Raw genomic sequence first — 17992 nt, forward strand, 5'->3', positions numbered from 1 at the left:
AGCCTCGTGTTTAAGAAAAACCCAACCAACGTTAATGTATGTAAATACAAAATTGCTCTTTCAAAAAGCTGAACTAAACAACGGTTATATCACATACCTAAGAAGTGTATTTATTTGTACCTAGATTTGTAAGTAGATGCCAAAATTTAAATCAAAATTAGGACACAAGCGACCTCGTGGCATTATAATTAATATGCTAGTACTGAAGGTATTCCCAAAAGGGCTATTTCCTATAGATAAAATTGGGTCGGAAGTTTCCAAGGACGCCTTTGGTAGTTTGGTGATAAATTCTCTTTATTAGTACTTTTGTAATTAGTTTCATATATTAACTCGTGCTATATTAGTCTGTTGATTGCCCTTTCGATATAGTATGAATACGAGTTCTACTTTTGATTCCAGGATTAGAAAAATATGTTTGACCCATGAATGAATAGTCAAAGAACGATAAGTCCTTTAGGGCTTGTTTATGAGCATCATATGTTGTGTTGACAAGGTTATTTTTTATGTGATTTCTAGGTTTTCTCTCATATTCTCGACACAGGCATTTCAGCATAGCATTGTCTAGCGTCATTCCTTGATATAACGCCGTATTCGCGTGAGGTATCAGGTGTATTTGATATAAACAGGAATATACTCTACTTTTTATCGAATAAAAAGGATTACTCCTTTTAAGCTTTTGGTTCTTTCGTAACTTTTTGAACTTTTTCTTCTGCCTCTTTTCCCACAGCTAAAAGTAACACTTCTGACACCATCATTATTATGATTATCAGGGTCTAATGAGCGCGAAAATTCCTAACAGAATCTATTAATACGATTTTTATTAAAATAAAAAAATATTATTGTTGCAGATACTCAAGTTTTTACAGTACCATCAATAAGAAAAATATCAATGAGTGTCTTGGTGCAAGAGCATTATAAGGATGCAAAATCAAGCGTGGTCACTGGTAAACTATGAGTTAAAATTAATTGGATTAAGTGGGCAGCTGGGATGTTAAATATTTTTCTTAGCGATCTTTCGCCCGAACGGCCCTGAGTAGCAGGAGAACACCAGATAGCAACACAACGTAAATGTTTCAGCAGGTGTAGCAAACATCATCATCATATCAACCCTTTAACGGCCCGTTACAGGACACGGGTCTTCTTCCATAATGAGAAAGTGTTAAGGCCGTAGTCGATAACGATGACACAGTGCAGATTATCCACCAGTCAATATCAATATTGCTGGAATAAGATTAGTTAACAATTAGCTTCTACTTGAATGTTCTGATAACATTCATTACGTGGCTCATCGGCATGATCTTTTTACTATAGAACTTCAGTTCAATTTTAATAATTATTTTCATAAATTTTATAGGAATTCGCATAGACAGGCGACTAATTTTTATATGTATACTGTAGTTCAATAAATTGAAATGTGTTGCAGATACGACGGTTCCATGCAGAAAATTTGAAAACATTATGGTCACATCGAAAGGGACTATTCTATCTTGTACAGGTAAAAAAGTATTCGTAAATAATAACTCAAACAAAGTATATCGTACAGTAAAATAATACGTGAACATATATGAAATCATCGAATACTTTTTTAACTTCCTCAGGTACTAAAGTTACATCGGTGTCATCTGCACAAATACAAGCAGCATCAGAAACTTCGAGAATATCGAGGGGCAACACAGTTAATACAGGTAAGTTAATACAGGTATATTCAAAGTCGACAATACCTTAACTGGGAGGTAAATCTATTGAAGCCTATTTATCCCATCTACGAAAGAGAACAATTGATTTTACATTATCTACTTTTGAAAGCGTGTCCAAAGAAAGATTTATTTCTTCGGCAACAGACTTAAGTTTTGGCAAACCAAGTTTTCTGATCATTTCATCGATTTTGGTCCGATTTAATTTATTCTACCTACGCTTAACCCGTTCTATATCTCAAAACTCACTTTCCGTGATGATTATCTTGCTTATATAATTCCATGTATCTACTTACATTCATTCTTTCGCACATTATTTTGACTACCCCTGGCGCAGAGTTAAGCGCTGAGATTTTAAGTAAAATAAAATTAATATAATATACAAAGACAAAACACACATCGCCATCAGGGCTCAAAGTAAACGTAGCTTGTGTTATGGGTACTACGATGGCTGATGAATATTTTTATGAATAATATACATAAATAATTAAACCAAACACTGACAAACATTCATGTTCATCACAAAAACATTGTTGGAATGTAACCCGTAGCCTTGGACTCAGAAAGCAGGGTCGCTGCCCACTGCACTAATCGGCCGTCAAAGTTGGAGGTCCCGGGTTCGATTCCCGGCCGCGACCATTTGGGAATTTGTAATTTCTGAATTTTCTCTGGTTTGGACTAGTGGAAGACTTTAGTCGTGGCGAAAAGCGATTTAGCGTTCCGGTACGATGTCGCGTAGACAACGGTTCGGTTTAAAGATATTTATTTCTCAAAAAGAGCATACAGCCACTTAAAAGAGATAATAGGTTTATAATTGAATTCTTAAAATCGACAAAGAACGCATGCACGTATTATAATTATGTAGAAAAGTATTTCTATTGTGTATAAGTATTCCCTATTAGCAGTTGAAAGAGCACAGCGCTCTATACTTAAAGTAATGGCATTCAAGACATACTCTTACCCTACAAAGCAGTTATACTCCGAACTAGCCGTACTTTCAGTCAGGAAATTATTTATAAAACAAGTTGTTATTGCGCAACATAAAAAACGACCTTCGTTCATGACGAGACGTAGAAAAGATTTAGTTTTTAACTTACCCAAGTTAAAAACAGTATTTGCGCAAAAATTTGCTTATTACCTTGGTCCTAAATTATATAATGCACTCAGCAGAAATTTTATGTTAAAAAATTATACTACTTATAAATGTAAAACAGAGCTGATTAAATACCTTATTACCCAAAATTATAACGAAGTAGAAGATCTTCTGAAAAAAATTATATAATTTTTAACACACTGACACATTTAAACACACATAATACACGCACCATCACTCATAATTTTTAACACACAGACACATTTAAACACACATAATACACGCACTAGCACTCACTCTCACAAAAAAAAAAAAAAACCATCCATAATATATCATAATTAGATGCACTTCATTTTTATTAAAAACTGTAACAAACTATCGTAGTATGATAATACTTTGATACTTGTAAAATATCACATTAATTACTGATTATCATATTAACCAATTACATACTAACCAATACTTACATTCTTAAACTTTGCCATATACTGCCAAAGCAATAGTGAAGTGGCGGGTGGATGGTTAAACGTGTCTCATAAGATTTTAGCCACCTACCCGCTATTACTATTATTATATTATCTTAAAACTGCACACATATTGTTATGTAAGCAGGTATTATTTTTGGTTTAAAGGTCGCTGGTACTTATAAAACTGTGAAATCTGATGAAGGCACCAGCAACCAAATCTTATGTTTTAAGAAGTATTGTTTCTTTATAAGTCATAAACGCAATGTTTTTTTTTTTTATATACTTAATCTAGAACTCTGCGTACAAACTATTTTTGGCCTAAATAAAGTTTATTATTATTATTATTATTATATTATTATTGTAAAGTGTGAAAAAACATTATTTGAACTTGAATTTATAATTTTTATTTCGCTTCAAAGGTAAAGCTTTAATGGATTTTTCATAAACAGGTACAGTGGGATTGATTAAAAGTGAAAAGTCAACGTCATGCGCTCTGAAAACCTTTGCAGATACTGGTAATAATTTTTAATTTTTATTCTTTAAAATAACAACAAAAGTTAGATGGATTTATGGAAACGTTGTAATTATTCCATTGGTTTATCCTTAGTTTGGCCGGATTTAAGCTTGGTACGGTCTCATTAAAATAACATTTACATAAATATCCTATGTATCCTATATTTTACAATTTTGGACATAAAAACACAGCGGTTGGATGTAGAAAAACTGAAGTTTTCAGGAGCGCAAAAATAAAGTTGCCAAACATTTTTGGGTAATATTTATCGAATTACAAGCATTTGTTTTTTTTAATATTATGTTTGGTAAACGATTTGGAAATTATTACAAATTTAAATATATTTTTTGGCATACTATGCGCGTTTCTGATACATCATTATATGGGGTATCTTCTCAGAATTTTAGGGGTTTCTTTGCCGTAGTCTGGCCAAGTGCAATTTGATAGACTTCGCACATAGATAACATTATGGAGAGCTCTCAGGCATACAGGTTTCCTCACTACGTCTTCCTGAACCGCAAAAGCAAGTGATATTTAATTTCTTAAAAAATCTTTTAACTCAGAAAAGTTAAAGATAGATTTGGCCGGAGATCGAACTCGGCCGAAATCCTAATCAGAAGTCTTATCACCGCTATCCACGTTTATGTACCATGTCTTTAAGTTTTGACGTAAATCCTACTATCCTACTATCCTACCTATATTATAAATGTGAACGGATTTAGATGAAATTTGGCATGCATGTAGCCTTTGTCATGGAATAGACCATAGGCTACGTTTTATCTCGATTCCTTAAGTAAGCAGTTCCCGAGGAAAAACTGAAAATTGTTTACGAGCCAAGCTGCGGGCAGACAGCTTGGCTGGCAAAAGGACATGTACTCCTTAACGATCACTCATAGTTCCCGTGGTGAGATTAAAAATTGTTAACGAGCGTACGGGAATAAAAACCTTAATCCACGCGAACGAAGTCGCGGGTATCAGCCAGTATTTTAATAAAAGTCATATAGATGTTTTATTTAAGGAAGAAACTTCAATTATCAAGAAGAAATCCCAAAGCGAAAAATGTGTATGCTGCGATAGCAAAATCCACGCGAGTTCGAATCCCGACGCTGATTATGCAAATGCAACTGTGAGACTGTGGAACTTTTTGACTTTGCAACTGTGTGACTATGCAACTGTGCAAATGTTTAGAAATTCCCAATATTCACATAGGCCAGTGGCTTGTATGTATAGATATCATTTTCAGGCGCATCAGCTACAAACTTAGTCAGTCGTGCTTCTTATAACGGATGCCCCCATCGCACATTGAACAGTTTTTGTACAGGTATAAAATGTTTTAGTTACTTTGTCGAAATAAACCAACAAAAGACGAGATATTACTGAGAAAGCTGTGAAATTGAATAAAAGTATCTCTTTAGAAGTCTTAGTAAGCCGAAAAAGTAAAATTACCAAAAAGATTTATTGTAAAACCTTATCTAAATTGACTTTACTATCTAACGTATCTTGCTCTGAGATATTCTTTGTGTCACTTTCGATTTGGAATCCTTATATTTTTTCCATTTTACACTTGAGTAGGTGTCAGTATAAATACAGTGGTAATTTTAAGGTTAAAAGATATATAAGTTTAATAAGAAAAATCTAATGGTTATTGACCTCTCAAAGACACCTCGGTTAACGTAATATAGTTTTATGTCTCTAATGAAAATATGTTTTTTTTTTATTTTATTCTTAAGGATTTGTTTAATAAAAACAGACTTATTTACTTATTTTATAAAATAAATGTTGTGCTCTATACAGGCTTTCGCGGTTTTTATTAGCTTCTTATTAGCTTCACTTGTATGTATGTTTGTAACCCACTTCTTTGGGCGCGATTTTGACCCACTTTGAACGATCAGATTTGATTTAAACTTTGTAGACATATCGAAGACCGATGACAATACACTAATCTGAGAAGATTATTCCAATTTTCAATATAAAAAATAAGATTTTAAGTTTTTTCGAACTATTAATTACAATTACTACAGCGCTATCTAGACCCAAATGTAAAAAACCCTAGACCCAAATGTAAAAAACCTATGGCGTTTCCAACAGATGGCGTTCGCGTACCTAACAAATTCCACAGAAAACATTAAGCTACTAGATGGTAGAGGGCGTTAGCTGTTACTTTTTAATGGGCTGTTTTAAATAAGTTATCACGGAATTGATAGTAGATTAGATCAAATAACAGTTTAAAATAAACCAAACTAAAAATAAGAAAATAAATAATAGTTTAAAAAAAACTAAAAAAACACGCTTTTTATAGAAAACTGAACTAAAAAATAGAAAATAAATTTTATTAAATTTAAATTAAGAATAGTGTTAAAAATTTCAATAAATATAAATTAATAATAGCGTGAATAAAAAAAAAATATTTAAAAAAAAGCGTTTTTATTTTTCAAACAAAACTCGTATTTATTATGTTGCTTTTCGTAGCTACGAATACTTGTATATTGACCTTGCAAAATACGGACTGCTTGACATCTCCATCGCTCTATCGAAACCATCGTGAGGATATATGTTTGGGTAAGATATTTAGATTTTTTTATCTCCTTTCAAGTTAGCCTTGACTGCAATCCGACCTGATGAATGCAGCCTGAGATTGTAGCGGGCTAACCTGTTACGGCATATAAGTGGGATGGCAGTTATATTAAACCCACACTCCTAATCGGTTTCTACGCAGCAACGTAACTGGCAGGCTTGGTAGATGGTCTTTGTTGGTAGGATGGTAACTTGCCGAGACCGAAACATCCCACTCATCCCACACTCCTTCCATCCTGTATTTTAAATTCATCTTCCGCAGCATATTAGAGTCCCACAGCTGGTGACAGGCCGCCTCTTAGAGAGAGGGTTCTGCAGCATATACCCACCATGCTGATCCAATGCGGGTAGTTGGGCTTTCAAATAACTGTTACTGTGATTTGTGAGATTTTGATACTTGTAGAAACAAGGACAATGATATTGATTTGTTTCCATAAACAGGTACTGAAGCAATGCAATCGGTTACAAGTGAAAAGTCAACGTCCTGCGCTCTCAAAACTTTTGCAGATGCTGGTAACTATTTTGAATACTACCACGATATAATAAATATAAAAGCTATTCAAACGTTATGTAAAAAGAGTTTGATCTACTTTCATTTCATTGCTTTCATCTATAACCATTTCATGAATGAAACATTTCATCATGAAACGCGTGTTTCTATGATCAGAAGAAAATAAGAAATTAACATCATCTGCTTTTGTACGTACCTAATAAAAAACTGAAATACTGTAATCACAAATCGTGAGTGCGATAGAAAAATTATATGAAAACGGAATTCTATAAAAATATAAAGACTCTTATTTAAGAGCAATATCGACAGCCGATTTTGGCAGCGATCTTGCTTTCTGAGTTCGAGTCCTATAACTGGAAAATGTTAGTGTGATGAACATGAATGGTTTTCAGTGTATGTCTGTCTGTTTATCTTTATATTATAAGTGTTTATTATTCATAAAAATATTCATTAGTCATCTTAGTTACCCATAACACAAGATACGCTTACTTTGTTTGTTTTGTAGTATATCTATTAATATATTTATTTTATCTTTCATCCTTGTTTTAATTTGCACTTCTTATAAAAGAGTTGTTGAATGGAACACCGTTCTTCGATGGTTTTGAAATGGCAGAACGGAATACAGTTGTCGCCAGCCCTCCTGCCCCGCGAGTGTTGTACGAGGCGATTAACAGAATATAAGCAGAGAACGGGCAGTAGAGTCTATGCTATATCTTCTACTACCATCTACTGACATCACCAACCCGGTTGCCCAGCGTAGTGACTATGGGCAAATCCTCCCATGAAGACGCCTTCAGTCCAGCTGCGGACTGCTCTAGGCTGTTAATGTACTAAAAATTATTCGCAAGTAGATTGAAACGGCAATGTTTCGTTCTACATGCCAATAACTTGCTTGGATCGAGACGAATTAGTAGCGAAATATGAGCATTACTGAGTAGATCGGTTTCTAAATTATTCTAAAAAATAAAAACTGTCTTTTATCCAATTCTAAAAATAATTATTTCAGGTATTTTCTTTTCTAATTTAGTTGATCGTGCCTCGTACAATGGTGGATCAGGTTAAAAAATTTTGTTGATGTAAAAGAATGTCTTTTATCCAATTTTTAAAATTATTATTTCAGGTAATTCCGCTTCTGATTTAGTTGATCGTGCCTCGTACAATAATGGTTCCCATCATACACTGATCAGTTTCGTCACAGGTATTTTTAATTACTTATCTTAATTACTAAAGAGATAGGAAGCAATGTTAATCGAATTCGATAATCGGAGCCCGATTTTGAATTTAGACTTTTTTTAATGTACTACATATATCCTCATAAGCTCCTGACTGCAATGTTAGCGGTCTAACCTTTTCACGCTGTGGTAGTTATGTTAAATACTGTTCGATGTCAACTTCTATGAATCTAAAAGTGGCCCGGGAGCGCGACTTACGTGTCCGGAACTCGCATTCACGCATCGGCGGTCTCAGTGCATTTACTACAACAAGAATCTTTGTAACAAAATAAATGTCCTAGTTAACCAGCAATCCGTTTAATTTCATTACATAATCAATAATACAGTCCACACTACATTTTGGTCCTTCGAGCCGGATATACACATACACTACAATACCCGTCATCAGTTTCTACGCGACATTGTACCGGAACGCTAACTTACGTAATGGCACGTCCTTGTCAGTTGTCGGTGGTGGGGGGTTATAACTAGCCAAAGCTAAACCCTTATCAAAGAAAAGATAGGAACAGAAGCAGCATGTTCGGTATAAGGTATTTATTCCTGCACTATAAGAATGGAGGGATGTAGCCAGCAATGGAAAATTAATAATGGCTTTTTGTGACAAAACTCGTCCGTGGAAAGTACTATCGCTATGCTTATTTATGCCACTGAGCTGCGTTGTTTCAATTCTGTGTTCTGGTCTGAAAGGATGGGTAATTACATTTGATGGGCACCATCGAACTGCGAGGTACCGCAAGAATCTGCACCGTCACGTTGTTGTAATACCATCAACACGTACGAAGCGTTTTGCTTCTTCCTTTCTGATCCGCACCGCAAAGGCCTGGAATGCCCTCCCATCTTCCGTCTTCCCCGATACCTATAATCTGGGTACCTTCAAATAAAGAGTGAATAGGCATCTTCTAGCTTCTCGCTTCATCTTAGGCTGCATCATCACTTACCATCAGGTGTGATTGGACTTGTCTATATATTAAAAAAAAAAACACAGGGCGGCATATTGGAGGACGTGCTCCTTACATGCCCTGTGAAGTGTTGCTCTGTTTATAGGCGTTTATGGTTTCCACTTACCATCGGGTTGGCCATCAGCTTGGTTCGACAATATTACTATAAAAAAAAAAAATTAACGAAGATGACGATGATAAATATAGGTACTGTGTATTTTACAGGTATCCACCCGGTATGTACGTCAGCCTGCATGAACACAGATTTAGAACTTAATGACAAGTCAACTAAGACTGGATTATCATTCGACAAACGTTTTGAGAAGGCTAATAAATCCACACGCGACGTTTATGCTCAATACAGTGGGCCTTTTAACAGGAGTAGTAATGGTAAGAACACAAAGTACTTACTTCGCGAGAGATTCGTCTTAAGGGATGAGTATGTTTATTAATGTAATTATTAATACTTGACGGTCGATTGGCGCAGTGGGCAGCGACCCTGCTTTCTGAGCCAAGGCTGTGGGCTCGATTCCATCCATTCGACAACTGGACAATGTTTGTGTGATGAACATGATTGTTTTTCAGTGTCTGGTTGTTTATCTATATATTATAAGTATTTATGTATATTATTCATATAATTATTCATCAGTCATCTTAGTACCCATTACACAAGCTATGCAAGTGGATATAAACAGTCGACTTACAAGAAATGGTCATAAATTAGTGACATCTGCATATCGTCTGCGAAAGGTGCAGAAGTCATATGTGGGATTGAGTATACGCTTTTATAATATGATTCCTAAGGTGATTTTGGACCTACCAATGCATAAGTTTATAGAATGTGTTAAAACACATTTATTGCAGCGAGGTTATTATAAAATTGATGAGTTTCTTAATGACAAGGTTGCTTGGAAGCATTCGGCTCCGCTTTCATCTCTCACAAGATAGAAAAATGAATGTTAAGATGTAAAATGTAAATTTTTGATGTTGGAAAAGAGCAACTGCTGAGTTTCTTGCCGGCTTCTTCTCGGTAGAATCTGCCTTCCGAACCTGTGGTAGAGTCACTACAAAAAGACAGACTAGAAGTGCTTATATTAAGCCTACTTGAAATAAATGAATTTTCAATTTGAATTTGAATTTGAATTGGAATATGTATGTATATTCTTGGTACGTTCCGCACCGCTTATTAAATTCATAATCCATTATGCAAATGGTTGCTTGGAATAAATGACTATAGGTGATAAGGCCGCATTTTTTACACAAATTTAAACTACTACTTGTATATATATATATACTAGCCGTTTCCAGCCCGCTTCGCTGGGCGAATTGAAAAAGGAAATAAATTACATTTTATGTTTCATTTTTATTTATTTTTTTCATATTTTTATTATTCTCCTTTTTTTATTTTTGTATGAACATAAATAGGCCCCGCGGATAGAACTGTAAGCATCGATATTGTTTAGACTTACTCAAATTCCAAATTCCATCGATTTAGCCTGTATCTTTCATCCAGGTGATTTTTCTCACTAATATTCATTGTAACTTTCAATGTGCAATCATTATAACATTTCCGTGCCTTTCTTCCAAAAATTAATAATAATTGTCATGAAGAAAAAAATTTGAAATGAGCATTGAAAGTTTAAGTTAAAGTCATTGCAAGTCTCATATGTGAAGTAGAAATCTGTCTAGGTTCAAGTGCGACGAATTCTCTGTTAACTAAAATTTTCTCCGTGACATCAATTTTTTATAGAAAATTAATTGTGCATGTTTTTTATGAATTCTATTGGAATAAGTAACTAAATTTCTTTTCCACATCTCATGTGCTTGGAAAATGCATTCATTTTAATCTGTTACATTTCCGCGATCCCGCAATAAAAGAATTCGTCGGTTATGTAGTCTGCAAAAGTAAAATGAATGTAAAATTCTTAGTCCGTTGATTGGATAGCTACATGTAAAGTTAAGTTTTTGAAACCTCTCAATGACTTTTTCTCCGCTGCCAAAAAGACGATTGTTGTAAGGAAATACACGAATATCCCTACATACACGAAGATCCCCACCAAATTTGGAGTCTGTAGAAGTTACAGGTTAGAAATAAAAATTTTAGATTTTAACACCCACCCCCGCAATTCCTGTCGGAAGTAGACTTTATTGAAATCCATTTTGAGATGTTCTTTATGTGAATAATAAAAGATTCCTACCATATTTAGAATTTTTAGAAGCTATATTCCGAAATTGAAATTTTTTATTGTTAACACCCACCCCCGCGAACCTTATTGGAGGTGATTCATTGTAAAATCCGCTCGAAGATCATTTTTATATTACATATAGAACACTCTACACTAAATTTGGAGTCTATAGGAGCTATAGCTTGGAAATTGAAAATTTTCATTGTTAACGCCCCCGCAATCTTCTTTGGGGTGGGATATCGTAAAATTTGTTCATAAATCATTTTTACATCACTTATAGAAAATTCCTACAAAATTTGGAGCTTGTAGGAGCTTTAGCTGGATAATTAAAAATATTAATTGTTAATACCCCCCCCCCCCCCCCCCCGCAACCCCCTGTGGGGTGAGCAATCGTAAAATTCGTTCATAGCCTATTTCTACACCTCTTACAGAAGATTCCTACCAAATTTGAAGTCTATAGGAGCTATAGTTTAAAAACGGGAATTGTTCATTGTTAACGCCCCCGCAATCCTCTTTGGTATTCCTACCAAGTTTCACGTTTCTAAGTCTTATGGTTCCCGAGATTTCGTGGTGAGTGACTATTTAGATGGGAATTCTTCGATTATCATCGAAATTTTTAACTTTTTATCGGGCTTTTTTAAAATTTTTTGTAAAAAACCATAATCCGTTTAATACACTCTGTTGAAATCCATGTAAACAAAAGAATCAAGAGAAAATGCTTATCTTTTGTTTTTATTAGCGGGATAAATGTTCATAAAAGTAAAACAGCAATAAAAAAATGAAGGAATGTTGGAATTCAAAAAATAGATAGCCATAAACCATCTAGGAAAAATTTCGCATCGAATGGTGGTAGTTTCATGTCGATACAATCAGTGGTTTAGGCGTGATTGAGCCTCAAACGAAGACCATTTTCATTGAATTGATTTCATTATATATATATATAGATATGTTATTTTTTGTTGTGTGCATTAATGTATTTTTGATTGATTTAAGGATATTCAATTGCCTAAAACTCTGTTCGGTAAGGTATTACCACTTTCGGTATTAATGTAAACCAATGAATTAAAATCCCTAAAAACGCTATATTACAAGTTAAAGGGAGTACAGGTGTCTCTTGTAGTTCAAGAGACACTTGTATGTTACTTATGGCATTACAAATGAGGACAAAATGTAAGCAGTGATTTTTCTAGAGACAGCCAGTCCATTTCCAGAGCGAAACCCAAGCATGGATCGCGGAGGGTCACCTTTGTATCCAACTTGCTTCTTTATATTTCAGTTTTTTTTACAGATACTTGGGACCAAAGTAACTCCCGATGCCTGGCTAACATAGGGCGCAGTCGGCTCATGGCGGTGCGCACGCTCATCAATTCCGTAACCGAAATGGCCACGCAGGTTGAGCCGGTCTTTCACTGTGCAGGTTTGTTTTTACTGAAGTCTTAGCATGATTCTTTTTAAGTAACATCTTTAAGGCAAGGACAAACCGAGGCGGCCATGCTGCGTTCTTAGCACGAATAAATTGGCGTTCAGCGAATGACCTTTCAGAAGAGAGCAAGGATCTTGTGGTTCTAAGCACGAAGAAAACTTGAATACCACGCTTAAAACCTTCGCTCATTTATCGACTCAATGCCGGTTACATTCTGTGTTTCCATTTCACCGTTGACAGGGAGAGAAAAATGCTTCGTCAACTAGTGTAGACAATCAGTAAGTACTTCTTTTTTTTTGCGTGGTCGAAAAGCGTTATGGCTACCTCCAACCCTTGGGCAGGGCGGAGAACTCCCGCGTCTAGAGGAGGATATACCTATCGAAACTAAGAACCACTACGGCATATCCCTCTTCTCGTTACACGTTCCTCGTTGTATATTTCAAAAAAAAAGTAAACAAATTGACTTAGACAACGGCTTGTCACCATGCGCATTTCATAAAGTAATTATGAAACGCTGGTTTAGCTTGCTCGCTCGTTCGTTTCGTTTCTCGTTCAATTCGTGAAAAAGGGGACCAGACCAGACTAGAAAAAATTCAGAAATTATAAATTCCCAAATTGGCCCTGCCGGAAATTGAACTTGGGACCATCCTCTTAAATTCACAGCGCTCACCGTTGCGCCAGGGAGGTTGTCAAAATCTTACTTAATAATGCCGGGTTATTCTTTACTGAAATTCACTGAAACGTTAACTTCATTGGGTACGTCTTGGACGGTAGGGTAGCAATTAGCCACGGTCTAAGCCCTTTTATCAGATTAGCCTCCTAGTAACATTCCGACAGTTACCAGTGGGTCGTAATTATCACATTACAATGATATTAACAGGTGCCAGACTCGTATTTCGTCCGATACCCGGCAGAGGCAGTTTGGGAATTTATAATTTCTAATTTTCTCTACCGACACAGACATACCGCTAACCTATTGAGCGTACCGGTACGCTGTCACGTAGAAACCCATCAGGGGTTTAATATAACTGCCATACACCAGTTAGCCCGCTAACATCTTAGAATGCATAATCTTACCACCATGTGAAATTGCAGACAAGGGCTAACATGTAGTGAATAAATAAACGTTAAAGTCTTACACCAATCCAGTCACAAACTTGGCTCCACGTAACTTTACTAGCGCAAGCGACTGAATTGCGTACACATGTGTATATTGTTTTTTTTATTCCACTACAAGTTAGTGGTAAGTGATGATGCAGTCTAGATGGTAGCGGGCTAACCTGATAGGGAGTTTGGTAGTCATACCCCTAATCGGTTTCCACGCGACATCACACCGGAACACGAAATAACTTAGCAGCAAGGCTTTGTTAACTAGCCAAAGCCATTAGAATTCATCATCTTACCACCAGGTGGGATTGCAGGCAAGGTTATGAAAAAAAACAACCGTTTAAGTCTTACACTCATCCAGTCACAAACTTGATTCCACGTAACTTAACTAGCGCAAGCGACAAAATTGCGTAGTCGCAACCGAACCTCAACACTGGAAAAAGTCGGTTACAAATAATAAATTTCCCGAATACCTCCTAGACAATTGCCTAATGTCTCGGAAGTGTAGATTACACGGGATGTAGGCGCTTGCCTTTATTGATCAGTATCCTTTGGCAATTTTACTCTGGGTAACTTCCTTGCAACTATACAATACCTGCCTGGACGGTAGCTTTGTTAATAGCAGTGGCGTGCACTTCATACATGCACAAAAGCATTGCCTACCCTTAAATTGATATATAACTAGCATCATTGGCGTGCACTGGGTTTCTTACCAGGGTATGCATACATCAAGAAAATTGCATAAAATAGAAAAAAATCCTCCTCCTATACGGGCTTTATTTAAATTTTAGGGTATGCAGTGCTTTTGTGCATGTATGAAGTGCACGCCACTGAGTCTAGCATAGGAGGAGGATTTTTGCCATTTGATGCAATCAATCCTGTATGCATACCCTGGTAAATAGCACAGTTAACGCCACTGGTTAGTAATATTATGAATATAAAGCATATATTTAATTAAAGCAATTTAAATATCACCTGCTTATAACGGTGATGGAAAACATTGTGAGGAAATCTGCATGCCTGAGAGTTCTCCATAATGTTTTCAACGGCGTGTGAAGTCTAGGTACTAATTCGCACTGGGCCAGCGTGGTGGACGACGGCCTAAACCCCTCCTCACTGTGGGGGGAGACCTGTGCCTTGTTGTGGACTGGTAATGTGCCTGGTTGATGATGATGATGATGATGAAGTATAGTATTTTAGCACTTAAAGATTTTGTATGATATATTTATTTTTGCTTTATACTTGGTATATCTATACTTACTTATGTAGTAAATGCGAAATTGTGTTTGATTGTCTGTTAACTAAGCCACCGATTGAATTGATTTCATAATTTTTATAAGTGATTTTACCTACACTTGGAGGAAATATCAATGTTACAAATTCTTAAAATTCCTTAAAAAAAATGCATTCTTCAATAATATATATGACTAGCTTTTGTTTCGCCCGTTTACAAATCCCGGTTATGTTCCTGGGATCCTATGTTACTCTTCGTTTTTTAAACTAGCTCTATGCCAAAAATCAAGTCAATTGTATAAATTTTTAAAGAGACACTGATACCTCACTTGTGCGTCCAGTAATTTTAATTTTTCATCGTTCGTACCGACCATCTGTCCGACCATCCATCCATCCACGTGTCAAGGCCTTTTTTCTTAGGAACGGGTTAAGGTATCAAGTTGAAACTTATACGGAATATTCAATACAATGGTCTCCTATTACAAAGTGAAAAAAGTAATAAGAGTCGATAGAGAGGTAAGTACGTACCTTGCTACGTAATATTATATTACAGAAATAATAAAACTATGCCTAGAAAAGTTTGATAGAAATCAGCAATAATCCTTTACAACGTCGCTAACAAATGGGATATCTATGAAGTAGTCCTATAATAGTTTTAAACTATAATAAATAACTATTTGTTTTTCGGAAAGTTGCGGAAACTCAGTGCGCGAGTATTATTTGCACTTGGCAAGTTTATACCTTAACTTAAAACTGAAAAAAATATTATAAATATTACACACTAATTCTTCCATTGTTTCTTAAAAGTTTTACTTTGATCCTGCTTTGAATTGTACTGGCTTTTTAAATATTTTTTTTTTAATTTACAGAGACGAACACAACGTTTAAACCAAAGAAATCTACATCCGTTTTGACTTCTCGCTACTCCATAGACCGATCGAATTCGACATTACAGGCACATCCTCTACGGTCGAATTCAAAAGTACACCCGGAAGGTAAAGGTAACTTTAACTGTATACATACAATTATGGTTCGATTGCTGGCTCTTCTCGGAAGAATCTGCGTCCCGAACCGGTCTTAGAGACTACAAAAAGACTGAAATTTTGAATTTAGATTTTTTGAATTTTGATTCCTTAAATCTTTTAACCGACCACGGACAGAGTTTGTTCCTTAGCGTTTTTGAGACCTGTGTCCTGTTAGGTGGCCCAGTAATGGTTTCAGAATGATGATAATGTTGAGGTTGACAAAATGTTTTAACTAAGAAACGAGTTTAAATTCATAAATAAAACGTACCTACGCAACTTAGGAACGGATTTTGCAACAGCCAAATAAATTTTAAGGCGTTTATATAACCACATAATATCTGAACGACTTAAATCTTTTAGGACCGATTTCTCGATTGTCTCATAAAATCAAACTGATGAATTAATTAATTAACGACTATTTATTTGACGGCCGATGGTCGCAGTGGGCAGTGACCATGCTTTCTGGGCTGTGGGTTCCCACAACTGGGAAAATGATTGTGTTATGAACATGAATGTTTTTCAGAATCTGGGTGTTTATATGTATATTATAAGTGTTTATGTATGTTATTCATAAAAATTTTCATCAGTCACCTTAGTACCCATAACACAAGCTACGCTTACTTTGGGGCTAGATGGCGATGTTGTAGTATTGTCGTAGTATTGTATTGTCGTAGTATATTTATTTATTATTTATATTTATATTGAAACTTAACCTAACCTAACTGATGAATAAATTAGACATTTTGACAATTGTTGCCAAGCGGCAAAAGGAAATGTAAGTAAGTGAAAGTAAAACCTCAGTTAGTTTCCGATTGAAATACTCGTATCAGTCCTTAAAGTTTTAACAAAGAGACAAATTGCAATCATTCTATTTTATTTTATTGATAAAATTTTATTACTTTATTTCCATTGTATTGAGTCGTTATTATTGCTTACAGAGGGTGTTCTGACGTGCCATTGTACGAAAAATGAGTGCGTTTGCAAAAGGATTGACGTCGATGAAAGGAATTTTCAAGTGCTTTCACCTGTTCCCAGTGATGTCGCATGTAACTTTTTTTTTATTACTTTTGAACAAAATCTTGATACAATCACAACAACAATTTCTTTGATACAATCTTAAATGAAAACAGACTAATGCCCGTTTTCACTAAACCTAGGTATCGCCTTAATATGATTTAGGCGATGCTTATAGAAAAAAAAACGTTTCACCAACTCTTAGGTGATAACTATTGGTAAACGATTGATGTATGCATAGAACTCTCCTTAGATTAGGTGTGAATTATTTTAGCATTGTCTTGTTCGTCGTGTGTATGTGAAAATGGGCATAATACTTTTAAAAATATAAACACGGTGGTTAGAGCTTCAGTTTTCCTTCCGAGGTGACCAAGTTCGATCCTCGGAACGCACCTATAACTTTTCGTGCGTTTAACGAGTTTAGTATATGTGCGTTCAAAAGTTATGTGCGTTTTAAATTTAAGCAATTTTAATTAAATTTGCTTTAACGGTGATGCGAAACATCGTGAGGAATAAGGCATGCCTGAGAGTTCTCCGTAAACTTCTCAAAGGTGTGTGAAGTCTAACAATCAAACAGTTTAAACCTGAAGAAGAAGTCGCTCTTTGCAGTACACAAAAACCCCGTTCATCTTTTGTTCGACGTATATAATACTTCTATGATTTTTTCATCTATGGAATCTAACAGTTAGATATTTCTGTTTATTGGATGTATTTACCTGATTGCTGAAACAAAAATTTGCGAGAAAATTAATCCAAATTCTTCTAACAAGGTAAAACAGTTTTGAGCCTAACAACTCAGACTGAGCCGAAAGTAAGTCCAGCCGATTCTAACACCGAGCCCAACGCTGTTATATCAAGCAAATTGAATGCTACTAAATGGATGAAAGGATACATTAAGGAATCTGTGAAAGGTAAATTAAACGTATTGCTATATACAACGTTTAACGGAATCACGAAATATTGTTGAAGGGCGCATAAGGAATC

At 35.4% G+C, this 17992-nt stretch overlaps 1 protein-coding gene across 1 annotated transcript in view; it reads left to right on the plus strand.

Moving 5' to 3' along the window:
• LOC120626030 overlaps positions 1 to 17992 on the plus strand; it is a 41929-nt gene that overhangs the window by 11793 nt on the left and 12144 nt on the right. The window contains exons 11-22 of the mRNA XM_039893310.1: positions 849 to 944; positions 1424 to 1495; positions 1599 to 1685; positions 3704 to 3769; positions 6235 to 6324; positions 6781 to 6852; positions 7971 to 8048; positions 9246 to 9410; positions 12495 to 12623; positions 15839 to 15964; positions 16933 to 17040; positions 17779 to 17919. Of these exons, the coding sequence (XP_039749244.1) occupies positions 849 to 944; positions 1424 to 1495; positions 1599 to 1685; positions 3704 to 3769; positions 6235 to 6324; positions 6781 to 6852; positions 7971 to 8048; positions 9246 to 9410; positions 12495 to 12623; positions 15839 to 15964; positions 16933 to 17040; positions 17779 to 17919 (1230 nt within the window). The remainder of the gene's footprint in view (positions 1 to 848; positions 945 to 1423; positions 1496 to 1598; positions 1686 to 3703; positions 3770 to 6234; positions 6325 to 6780; positions 6853 to 7970; positions 8049 to 9245; positions 9411 to 12494; positions 12624 to 15838; positions 15965 to 16932; positions 17041 to 17778; positions 17920 to 17992) is intronic.

The sequence above is a fragment of the Pararge aegeria genome, chromosome 8 (assembly GCF_905163445.1).
Source record: "Pararge aegeria chromosome 8, ilParAegt1.1, whole genome shotgun sequence".
Taxonomy (NCBI): domain Eukaryota; kingdom Metazoa; phylum Arthropoda; class Insecta; order Lepidoptera; family Nymphalidae; genus Pararge; species Pararge aegeria.